General features: G+C 42.5%; 1 protein-coding gene across 1 annotated transcript in view; it reads right to left on the minus strand.

Annotated features, from left to right (window-relative positions):
* C5 (complement C5) overlaps positions 1-12,354 on the minus strand; it is an 88,829-nt gene that overhangs the window by 22,407 nt on the left and 54,068 nt on the right. Inside the window, exons 25-29 of the mRNA XM_043565226.1 lie at positions 11,981-12,056; positions 8,488-8,647; positions 6,217-6,312; positions 3,371-3,542; positions 706-911 (exon numbers count right to left, since the gene is read on the minus strand). Coding sequence (XP_043421161.1) covers positions 706-911; positions 3,371-3,542; positions 6,217-6,312; positions 8,488-8,647; positions 11,981-12,056 — 710 coding nt within the window. The remainder of the gene's footprint in view (positions 1-705; positions 912-3,370; positions 3,543-6,216; positions 6,313-8,487; positions 8,648-11,980; positions 12,057-12,354) is intronic.

The raw sequence follows: 12,354 nt of genomic DNA on the forward strand, positions 1-12,354 counted from the left end.
ATGATAATCAATGGGACACTCTTCCCTGCTAAGCCTACACTTGTCTCCAAGATGAAATTCATTTGCCTCCTCAGATTAGATAATCACTAAAGTAACCTTAAAGGACCCCTCTAGCTCTAAATTTTATAAACACATAGAAACACATTCTACGATCATCCAAACATTCAAGGAACAGAGAAGATGCTAACGTTTGAGCTCATCTTTGAAAACAGAGCATATTATACAACTACATAATAACTACAAAACATACATACATAAATGAGTTTACACTGGTAGCTAGGCAAACCGTAACAGTCAGTATTTCTCTCACTTTTTACTCATTTTGGGGGGTAGGGAATATCAGTACTTTGGTCCACACGGTGGCCTCTGTTCATTACATAGGATGTGATGGAATCACTGATAACCTTACTAGCCCTTCGTGATCATTAAGAATCATAGAGGAAGTAGTGGATTTAGAGTCAGGAGATGTGAGTTTTGATTTTGGCTGTGCCACTAACTCCATGAACGAACCTCTTGGGGCTGACTTCCTCTGCTGTAGGAGAAGGGTGTCACTGCAGATAATCTCTAAGGGTCTTTTCACTCTAGTCATTTATTCAGATCTTGGCGGGAGGACGAAAGCATGGGCGACAGAATGAATGTGGCACATGTCGTGCAGGAGGAGGGCAAATGTCTTCAGGAGGGTAAAACCAGACAGAGAAATGTTACCTGGGTTGAATAAAAGCCGCCTCCGTACCTCTGCTCTTCAGATAGCCATCTGATGATTGGGTTAACGTAATTTATGTCTTTCAAGCTCAGACTGGTGAGTAAAGCGTAGGCAGTGGTTTCTACCACGTGTGCTGTACTGGGGTTAGGTGTGGATGTGCTTTCCTGTTGAAGATCATCTTTCCAAAAGCGATAAATGACTGGATCGCCTGAACATCAACAAATCACATTCATTAATGTGATTAAAAATGTGAATTTGAGGGGCGCCTGGGTGGCTCAGTTAGTTAAGTGTCTGACTCTTGATTTTAGCTCAGGTCATGATCTCACAGTTTGTGAGATGGAGCCCCACGTCGGGCTCTGTGCTGACAGTGTGGAGCCTGCTTGGGATTCTCTCTCTCCCTCTCTCTCTGCCCCTCCCCTGCTCATGCTTGTGCTCTCTCGCTCTCTCTCCCTCTCTGAAAATAAATAAATAAATAAATTTAAAAAAATACATGTGAATTTGATATACTTCTAGCAGGTTTCCAGACGTTTTTACTGGTAGTGGCCTTCTGATTTCTAGAAGTTTCTTACTCTTTTGTAAGAAGAACTTCTTCAAGGTGACCAGTACATAATAAGATCTCTTAATACAGTGCTCTCTGTCTTTACCCAAAAAGGTCATCATGCAAAGTCCGCATGTACTGGGGAGAAGCAGTACTGTAAAGGGAGAAGTGTGACCAACTGGTAACCAGTACACCCAGGTTCTAGTCTCTGCTCTACCAGGAAATGACCATGTCATTTTGGAAGAATTCTGTTTTGTTCTGTGGGACTCATTTTCTAATACCTTAAAGTGTACGTAGTACTTATTTCCTTGCAGTGAAACTCAGATGAGATATCAAATGTAACTTTTTATCAACCAGAGAGCACCATACACATAGAAAGCTTTATTGTTATTATTGACACGGTGAGATAAATTGGAGAACTTTTCTCCCTGACAGAAAAAAAATCTACAACCTAGAAATTGAGATCACAGCCAAAATCTTAGTTCATTCTTTTTTAATCTCTTCGAATTTAAAGCACTAAAGATAATTTCATATATGTAGCACTTTTCATAAATTAGGTTCTAAATTATATTTGTTATTGCTGTAGTAATTTAAACTGTCACTTTAAGTCCTTTTTTGCGCAAATTATATTTTAAAAAACAGTGAGGCATATTTGGAAATTATTTTTGAAGATTAGTCAAAATTTTGATGTATCTGTTTACAATTCATAATTACATTATTTACATGACTTTGGGTAATGCTTCCCCTCCCTCTCAGAGACTCAGATTTGCTGTATTCAGAATAAAAGATTTGGTTTTTAAAGATACTTGCAGCTCAAACATTATTTGAATTATTAAGATCTCTTCTAGCTCTTCAATTCTATGATTTTATGATCCCTATCTTACAAGACCCAAGACATTTCTTTTGTGTTATTTTAAAAGCACTGTACAAGTGGTTTCGAGGTGTATTTTATGATTCAGTCATTTTTAAACGATGACAGAAATAAAATCTTGTAAATAGTGACACACCTCGTGTTAGATTTATTAAGCTTTCAGAAAACCTCAGCCAGAAGAGGGCTCAGAAGTACCCAACCATATCCATGCTGGTATGGGCACACTGGCCAATGATCACTGCTACCCTCTTTCCATTTCTTTACTCTTGACCTATAGGAAGTAGTATCTTTATGTTTCAAAATGAAATACATATATAGCCAATTCAGTACAATATAAGCCAGAATGGAAAGTGCAATAAACTGGTAATCAGTACACCTCTGATAAAAAATCCTCCAATGCCTTCCCTTTTCACTCAAAGCAGAAGTTAAAGGTTTAGTGCTTCCACTGCCCCCCTCCCCTCCACCCACCCAGTACCTTGATGTGAATGAGACACAGGCACCTTTTGCTCTGGGCAGAAGCAGACCCAAACTAGGATGCATGGCTAGGGGGACGCATGGGCTGGATTTCAGCCTCAGTTCACTGGCTTGGGTGGGGGCTGTCTACATTGCACAACTGTATACAGGGGTTCTTGCAGAGCTCCTGTGATGACCTCCAAAGCTGTATATGACCTTCCTTGTCATTCATGGAGCTCCAGGCACCCTCCTGCCTCAGGCATTTGCACATGCGGCTTCTCCATCAGGAACATTCCTCAAGATATCCACCAGCTTGCTTCCTCACCTCCTTCAGGTCTCTACTCAAGTACCACCTTCTCAGTGAGGCTCAAGCCTGACCACTGTATCTAAAATTACAACCTACCCCTTCTCCTTGTCTCCTTTCCCTGCTTTATTTTGCTTCCTATCAATCATCCAACCTATTCACTGTATGCAGTATTTTACTTACCATGTTTGTCTGTCTCTCCATAACTAGAATGTAAGTTTCACAAGGACCTGGATTTTTTTTTTTTTGCTTTGTTTTGCTTTGTTTTGGTCTGTTGCTTTATCCTCAGAACCTGGAACAGTATCTGGTACATAGGAGGTACTCAGTACATAAGCTGCGTGAATGAATAACAGCACTTAATATATCGTATTGTGACGGTTGGTTTCTCGAGGGCAGACACCGTGCCTTACTCAACTTTGCCTGCCCTAACCTCCTTCACAGAATTAGCACACTCTACATGCTTAAACGCTTGCTGAAAAAATTGTGTGAAATAAGTCATACCTTTAACCAAAGCTTTCTTCTTCAGGGCTGAGACAATTGAACGAAACTGCGGGTGGGTTTTATCTCCCAGGGAAAGAGCGTAAGCAGCAATGGCCAGTGTAAAGGTGCTCTGGGCTGAGAGGGTATTTTCAAGCAGAAAGGTGTCAGCTTTAGTGATAGCCGTGTTGATTTTCTGGAAACAAGAACAGAGGGTACCTAAGTTTGTCAAGCCTCAACCTGTCAACTGATGCGAACCACCCCAGGGGGCACCATCCTGGGGCAGGCAAGGCGAAGGGTGGAAAGAAGACTGTCCTCATAGAAGTGGATGGTGTCTCGCTGGAACAAAACCCTCTGGGAGAAGGAGCAGAGCCTAATCTCAGAAGGGAAAACGTGCTCGTCCAAACCGGGTTAGGCCTTTTGCCCCTGGCAAAGAGCATCTCTGGAGACGTTTTCGCCTTTAGTTTCTGCTTTCTGCAGCAGGTGCAGCCCCTGGGAAGGAGAAGCCAGGCCTAGACTTTCACCACTCCCCCTCGGCAGAGCTGGGACAGACTCACATTTTCAAACAGAGTTTTACTAAAGAAAACCATAAATAGCAGGAAAAGAACCAAAAGCTACCAAAGTGCTTTTTGATCCTAAGAATTCCTGGGAACATCGTCTCTATTACTCGGTCCCGACTTAAGTGCGTGAGGAGGAAGCCGGAGTGATGTCGTGGTCAGCTCTCCTGGCTCCTCCTGTCCCAGTTCCACTGCCCCTCCCTTACGCACCAGTGGGTGTCAGCTTGTCCTCTAGGCCCCTGGGAACTTGTCCTTGTTGACTGTTTTGCCTCGTTAAGTATAAATAACAATTCTCTTGGAAAAAAATACAAACATTATTTTGTTCTGTGGCTGAGACCCTATAACCCTCTTTGGGATTTTCCATGTCTGTTCTCTATGCTGGTTTGAAGGACATGTCTCATTCGCTTCTGATTTGTAAGCAGGCACGTTTGACCTCAGTGTGGGATGGTCTCTCCCCCGATCAGGGAAGCTCCTGCTCCCTTGGAGTCCTTCACATTGATCCACGCAGGCGAATCCTCTCCTCTCTCCCCACAACTTCCAAGCAAATGAAACGGCACAGCCCAAAGAAGCAGACAGGCTATCGTGTGTTCTCAGAGGTTCCACAATACGAGATGCCTTGGGTGTAGGGTAACAGTCACATCCGCATCAGAACATTACCAGAGATGCAGGCAGGAGGCAGAGGAGACACCGCCATTTTCCCATGTCAGCCACAAGTTACTGGTTCTACTGTCAGCTCCACAGTTTGCTGGCCTGTGACACTGGACAACTGAATTCACCTTACCCAGGGTCTCTAATACCTATCATAATTCTGAAATCCTTTGATCCTGAAACTAAATTTATTTTTTTTATATATGAAATTTATTGTCAAATTGGTTTCCATACAACACCCAGTGCTCATCCCAAAAGGTGCCCTCCTCAATACCCATCACCCACCCTCTCCTCCCTCCCACCCCCCATCAACCCTCAGTTTGTTCTCAGTTTTTAACAGTCTCTTATGCTTTGGCTCTCTCCCACTCTAAACTCTTTTTTTTTTTTCCTTCCCCTCCCCCATGGGTTCCTGTTAAGTTTCTCAGGATCCACATAAGAGTGAAACCATATGGTATCTGTCTTTCTCTGTATGGCTTATTTCACTTAGCATCACACTCTCCAGTTCCATCCACGTTGCTACAAAAGGCCATATTTCATTTTTTCTCATTGCCACGTAGTACTCCATTGTGTATATAAACCACAATTTCTTTATCCATTCATCAGTTGATGGACATTTAGGCTCTTTCCATAATTTGGCTATTGTTGAGAGTGCTGCTATAAACATTGGGGTACAAGTGCCCCTATGCATCAGTACTCCTGTATCCCTTGGATAAATTCCTAGCAGTGCTATTGCTGGGTCATAGGGTAGGTCTATTTTTAATTTTCTGAGGAACCTCCACACTGCTTTCCAGAGCGGCTGCACCAGTTTGCATTCCCACCAACAGTGCAAGAGGGTTCCCGTTTCTCCACATCCTCTCCAGCATCTATAGTCTCCTGATTTGTTCATTTTGGCCACTCTGACTGGCGTGAGGTGATACCTGAGTGTGGTTTTGATTTGTATTTCCCTGATAAGGAGCGACGCGGAACATCTTTTCATGTGCCTGTTGGCTATCCGGATGTCTTCTTTAGAGAAGTGTCTATTCATGTTTTCTGCCCATTTCTTCACTGGGTTATTTGTTTTTCGGGTGTGGAGTTTGGTGAGCTCTTTATAGATTTTGGATACTAGCCCTTTGTCCGATATGTCATTTGCAAATATCTTTTCCCATTCCGTTGGTTGCCTTTTAGTTTTGTTGGTTGTTTCCTTTGCTGTGCAGAAGCTTTTGATCTTCATAAGGTCCCAGTAATTCACTTTTGCTTTTAATTCCCTTGCCTTTGGGGATGTGTCGAGTAAGAGATTGCTACGACTGAGGTCAGAGAGGTCTTTTCCTGCTTTCTCCTCTAAGGTTTTGATGGTTTCCTGTCTCACATTCAGGTCCTTTATCCATTTTGAGTTTATTTTTGTGAATGGTGTGAGAAAGTGGTCTAGTTTCAACCTTCTGCATGTTGCTGTCCAGTTCTCCCAGCACCATTTGTTAAAGAGACTGTCTTTTTTCCATTGGATGTTCTTTCCTGCTTTGTCAAAGATGAGTTGGCCATACGTTTGTGGGTCTAGTGCTGGGGTTTCTATTCTATTCCATTGGTCTATGTGTCTGTTTTTGTGCCATAAATTTATTTTCAAGGTGGTCCCTCCCACTAAATGGTTAGGAAACAGAGGATGGGTGTTGGAGAAAGGAAACTCTTACTTACCACCAGGGAGCATATATCAAAAGCCTTTCTAATTCCAATCACAGCAAAGGCTGTCAGATATAAGGTGTTCTCCCGGGCTTCGACAGGCAAGGTACCCTACAAGTAAGCAATGTTTTAAAAACAGAATGAAATGGCATCCTCACAGTAAAATGACCTGGGTCTAATCTCCGTTTTGAGCCTAATCTCGCCCTCTCCCTTCATCATCAGTCCTGCAGGACTGCTTGCCATTTCTCAGCAAGATCTGGGTCTTTCTTACTTGCATATGTTCACGTGATTTTCTCCTCCTCATCTCCCCCCTCTGAAGCTCCAATTCATACCTCTTCACCACAAACTCTCCCCCTCCTTTAAGACTCTGTGAGGGACACCTGGGTGGCTTGGTTGCTTGAGTGACCGACTTGAGCTCAGGTCATGATCTTGCGATTCATGGGTTTGAGCCCAGCCTTGGGCTCTGTGCTGACAGCTCAGAGCCTGGAGCCTGCTTCGGATTCTGTGTCTCTCTCTTTCTGCCCCCTCCCCGCCCCGCTCGCACTCTGTGTGTGTGTCTCTCTCTCTCAAAACAATAAACATTGAAAAAAAGTTAATGGGGCGCCTGCGTAGCTCAGTCGAGTAAGCATTGGCTTCGGCTCAGGTCATGATTTCATGGTTGGTGAGTTCGAGCCCCATGTCTAGCTGTGTGCTGACAGCTCAGAGCCTGGAGCCTGCTTCAGATTCTGTGTCTCCCTCTCTGCCCCTCCCCTGCTTACACTCTGTTTCTCTCTCTCTCTCTCTCTCAAAAATAAATAAACATTAGGAAAATTTTAAAAACTATTTAAAAAAAAAAAGACCCTGTGAAAATGCCACCTCCTCTCTGCAGCACTATCCAACCTCTGTTCTCCCATGCTATTTCCTCTTAGGGCAGTAACATTCCAATGTGATGCTTATAAGACCTTCTAAAGTGCCCTCTATTTACCTCCCCAGGGTTATTTCACGCCACTCACCCCCTAGCTCTCTCGGCCCCAGTTATTTGAGTGAACCTCCCTCCCTCTCCACCTCAAAATGCCAGGCACACTGTTTGCGTCAGATGGAACATTCTTCCTGCCTCCCTCCTACGTATTTCCCAGGGTCCTGGCCAAGTCATTTTCTTCAATTCCCCCACACCGGATTAGATCCCCTGCTTTCAGTGAAACTGTATTTCCCTTTTCTTAACATGCATCGCACACTTGAAATAACTTGCTTGTGTCTGACTTCTCTGCTAGACCATAAGCTTTATGGCCTCAGCGACCACATTAGTTTAGTTCACTGTTGTGTCTCTACCATGCACCCCTTAGTTCCCATTCAGTAAGCGTTTCTCGTATGAATAAATGAACACACACAGTTATATGTAGATTAGTGTTGTGAGTATGTAGAGCCTACTTTCCTTACCAGTGTGTGAGCTTCTCTGTGGCGGGCCATCCTTCCCACACCTCCTCCCAGATTGTGCTCAAAATAGACCCTTGCCTGTATTAGGTGCTCAGTGAATGGTTGTCGCATAAATAAGGATAGATGGATGGATGGATTGGTAGGTGGGCATCTTAAGTAAAACATTGTTGTAGTATTTTACTCTTCAAATAGCACCTGCATGGTGTCAGTTGCCCTCCATTTCTTGTGGGAGTCCTAATCTGCTATTGGTGCAGCAGAGTACCATTATGAGCCCCATGTTAGCCAGGGAGGGATTGGGTTAGGTCAGGCAAAAAAATAAAATAAAATAAAATAAAAAAAAGGCTGTTGAATCTTAAAGGAACATTCTAAGGAGCAGAAGATACTGTAATGGCATTTTGGAGAGATACTATAATTGCTTTGTAATTCAAGTTTATAAGTAGATTCTAACCTTAAACAACACTTTGTTGCAGTTTAACAAACTGACCCCAATCTCTCTTACTAACAGGATGTAAATAGAGTCTCGCCTTTCATGACAACACCTTGCAGCCCTGACCTGTAAGAGGGCTCTGAACTTCACATACAGGTTCTCTACCAAGGGTGTGGGGACATATTAGTATATTTTACCTGTTCTGAGATCTCTAGCACTTACACCCCATGAGCCACCAATGCCTGTTACACAAGATGATGTCAAAGACATCACTCATGTGACTTATAATGAATTTTCTGAACTTTCATATTCTTTGCTTGTACATGACAGGAGTTTCTTAAAGGGTTACGTATGTTTTCTCTTCTTGAAACTCCTAAAATAGGATGAGAACAAAACTCAAACTTGTAAATTAAACTGTTGCTAATCTGTATACTTGGTTTCCTTACCTGTAATTTTATTGGTTGATAGTCCGAATTCTCCTTGAAAGATCCATTTTCTAGTTGACAATTCTCCACCAGCCACAATAAAGTATTACAAATTGAATTTTGGTTCTGTTCTATGTATTTATTTAATTGTCCAAGCACTCTTAAAGCAAAGGCTGTTAACCTTTAAGACAAAATCACATGACGAATATTTAGATGTTCAATCCCTATGGGCTCCCAATTTATAGTGTGTTTTAGTTAATACAATATTTATTCTTTAAAAGAAAATAATATTTTTAATCATACAGTTCTGAAGTAAGTTGTCACCATTGCACAGAGGAAGAGAAGATTTTAGGAAGATCTCCAAAAGCATTCAGTCAACAAATGTGAACAGCACATCTTTTGTGATTGCAGTATTGTTGACCAGCACACAAACTAAAAAGTGGTGCCTGATGATTAAAAACAAAATTACTCTAAAGTTAAAGACAATAGTGGGGAAGCAAATAGTTTTGAGTCAGGGCATGGACACATGAACTTGAGACATTGAGGAGCAAAATCCTAAAACTCTAGATTGTAAAATGGGTAAAGCTGTCTAATCTAAAGTCTTGTCCAAAGCCTGAATTTTCCTCCCCAACATTCATGGGAGCGTTTGCCTCGCTTCTCCTTGAGCCATGCCATTGATGCAGAACTCACCACCTCACAAGGAAGCTTGAGCTATCATGATTACTGAGGTGTTTTGGTTTTTTTGTTTTGTTTTGTTTTTGCTTTTTGAAGCAATGCCAGTCTTTACTAAGATCTCTTCAAAGAATACGTAAGAGTATCTAATTCATAAGCCCACAACGCCTCTACTCCCTCCTCCCGCTCCCGTTCTCTCTCTCCGAGCTGCCAAGAGCTGCCCACTCTTCGGCCCCTCAGGTGCTTTTGAAAGTCAGCCCACTTGACTTTCACCCTCACTTAAGAAATTTATTTTCATTTTTCTTTCTACAAGGAATGATGCATTATTCTACATACTTTTTTTGTATCTTCGTTATATTTCTCAAAAAAATATTTTGAAAGTATTCAAGTACTGACCATTTTCTTCTGTGTATATGTTTCTCTCAAGGAACTTGTAGAGTTGGGTCTGGGAAAGTACCCAGATATTTCTGTGTTTCTGGCTGAACTCAGGCTTGCCTAGAACTCTTGAGAGGTATTTACTGAGAGGTGTCTACTGAGAGGTTATTGTATCTTCTGGGGGGAAAGGGGATTTTCTGTTCTCCAGGCATTTAGTCCCCAGCTGCTGCTGTGCTGGTTTCCAGTCTCACCAACACCAACCCCTTGCATCCTGGTTGGTATCCTCCAGTCGGCATGTTCCAGGGGTCTATGTGTCTTTTAAGATGTGCCACCCACACATGGTTAGACCCACTTCTAAGGTACAATCCATGGGACTTGATGACTGATTGGATATAGAACAAAAAGGAAAGGGAAGATTCAAACTTTAGTATAGAGTATTGCTGCCCACATATTAAGGAAACAAAAACAAAAGAATGAATTTGGCATGGATTATGTTTGAAGGGCTTTGATTCCCAGATCCCTAGAAATATGGATCTGGAGCTTAGGAAAAAAGTTAGGCCTTGAGACATTAATTAGGGAATCACCTGTGTAGAAATTATGGAAACCATGGGTTAGGATGAGATTGCACAATGAGAAACTACAGAAAATAAGAGGGTCAAGAATGAAATCTTGGGGACTGTCAGTAGTTAAAAGGGCATAATATAAAAGTCAGTTATTCCAGATTGTAAAGTTCTTTTTTTTTAATTTTTTAATGTTTATTTATTTTTGAGAGAGAGAGGACAGAGTGTGAGCAGGGGAGGGGCAGAGAGGGAAGGAGACACAGAATTGGAAGCAGGCTCCAGGCTCCAAGCTGTCAGCACAGAACCCATGAACCGTGAGATCATGACCTGAGCAAAAGTTGGACACTCGACAGACTGAGCCACCCAGGCGCCCCGTAGATTGTCAGATCCTTAAAAGTGTTTCACACAGTTGAATCTACAAGGCACCTGGAACACCATGTTTTCATTAAATATCTCGTCAGCACATGATAGCATTTTTTTGAAAGCAGATTGCCTTGTAGCCTTTCAATTAATTCCAATGGTCTTTCCTTCAAATCATCAGAAATAAGGAGGTTATCATGCTTCACTAAATAAGCACTTCGTGAGCACCTGCTATGTGTCAGGTATGTACCAGGCACGAGGAACACTTGGAACTGCCCATGTGGAGAGTACATTCTAGCGGCAAGATAGACTACACGTGAGATAAGTAAGAATGTTAGTGACAAATTTTAAGGAGAAAAGGAAAGCTTGGGATGAAATGTTGGGATGAGAATGAGATTAGAATGATTAGCAGAGGCCTCGCTGAGAGGGTGACTTTTGGTAAAGACCTGAGGGAGGTAAGGGAACTAGGCACTGATGCCTGGGGAGGAGCATCTCAGACAGAGGGAACAGTCAGTGCAAAGGCCCTAAAGTGGAAGCATCCCGCTAGGTTCAAGGAACATCGAAGAGGCCAGTAGGGCTTGCGTGGAATAAAAGAGAGAAGTGAGGGATGCAGTTGGAGAGGTGAGGCGAGGCCAGACCAGGTAGGGTAGTTCACAGTAAGAAGTCTGGTTTTTACCCAGGGTAAGTTGGGAAGCTCCTGAACCGTTTCGAGTGACGTGACCTAACTTATGTTTTAACAGGGTCACTCCAGCGGCTGTGTTCAGCATAGACAAAGAAGGGCAAGGGCTGAAGACAAAAGACAAGGGGAGGCTAGTGCAATAACCCAGGTAAGAAATGATATATTACTTGGTCATCAAAAAGAATGAAATCTTGCCATTTGCAACAACATGGATGGAACTAGAGTGTATCATGCTAAGCAAATTAAGTCAGTCAGAGAAGAGTAAATATTGTATGATTTCACTCATATGTGGAATTTAAGAAACACAACAGATGAACATAGGGGAAGGGAAGGAAAATTCAGATAAAAACAGAGAGGGAGGCAAACCATGAGAGACACTTGAATACAGAGAACAAACTGAGGGTTGTTGGAGGGGAGGTGGGTGAGGGGATGGGCATTAAGGAGGGCACTTGTTGGGATGAGCACTGGGGGTCGTACATAAGTGATGAATCACTAAATTCTACTCCTGAAACCATTATTACACTATATGTTAACTAACTTGGATTTAAATAAAGTTAGAAAAAGAAAGAAAGAAAGAAAGAAAGAAAGAAAGAAAGAAAGAAAGAAAGAAAGAAAGAAACAAGAGTGGCTTGGACCAGGATGGTGTGATGGGGTTGGTGAGAAGCAGCCAACTTCAGGATATGTTTTGAAGGTACAGCCAAAAGTATTTGCTGGATCGGATGTGGCTTGTAAGAGAAGGAGGGCAATGAAAAATTACTAGACTTTTAGCCTGAGCAACTGGATGAATGGACTTTCCATCAAGACCGTTATTCTTTAGTTAGTTAGGCAACCATTTTATGAAAATGCAAATCAAAACCTTTATACTCACCAAGTGCTAGCACTGCCACCCTTCCACATGCTGTAAGAAGAGTCAGCATTTCTGTAGGACATGATGCTCACCATCCCTACGAGGCACCAGAGAAAGAACACAGTGCTTCACTGACCTCTATCTCTACTCACAGAGTGCTTTATTAGCTCCTGGGAATGGTAAACTTCCTTCGGTGTTGGGCAGCACGCATGTGCTCTGTGGCCAACGTTAAATTTCTCAAAAGAAGTATGTGAACTGCTTGAATGGGGAATTATCAAGTAGAACATTCTGAGCTCGTTCAAGAAGTAAGGAAGTGCTCTGTAGAGGTTGGAAGGCAGATGTCTTGTCTCTCGTCCAGGCATTTTGGTAAGTTAAGCCAAAATGCTACAGAAAAT

Source organism: Prionailurus bengalensis, chromosome D4 (genome assembly GCF_016509475.1).
Source record: "Prionailurus bengalensis isolate Pbe53 chromosome D4, Fcat_Pben_1.1_paternal_pri, whole genome shotgun sequence".
NCBI lineage: Eukaryota > Metazoa > Chordata > Mammalia > Carnivora > Felidae > Prionailurus > Prionailurus bengalensis.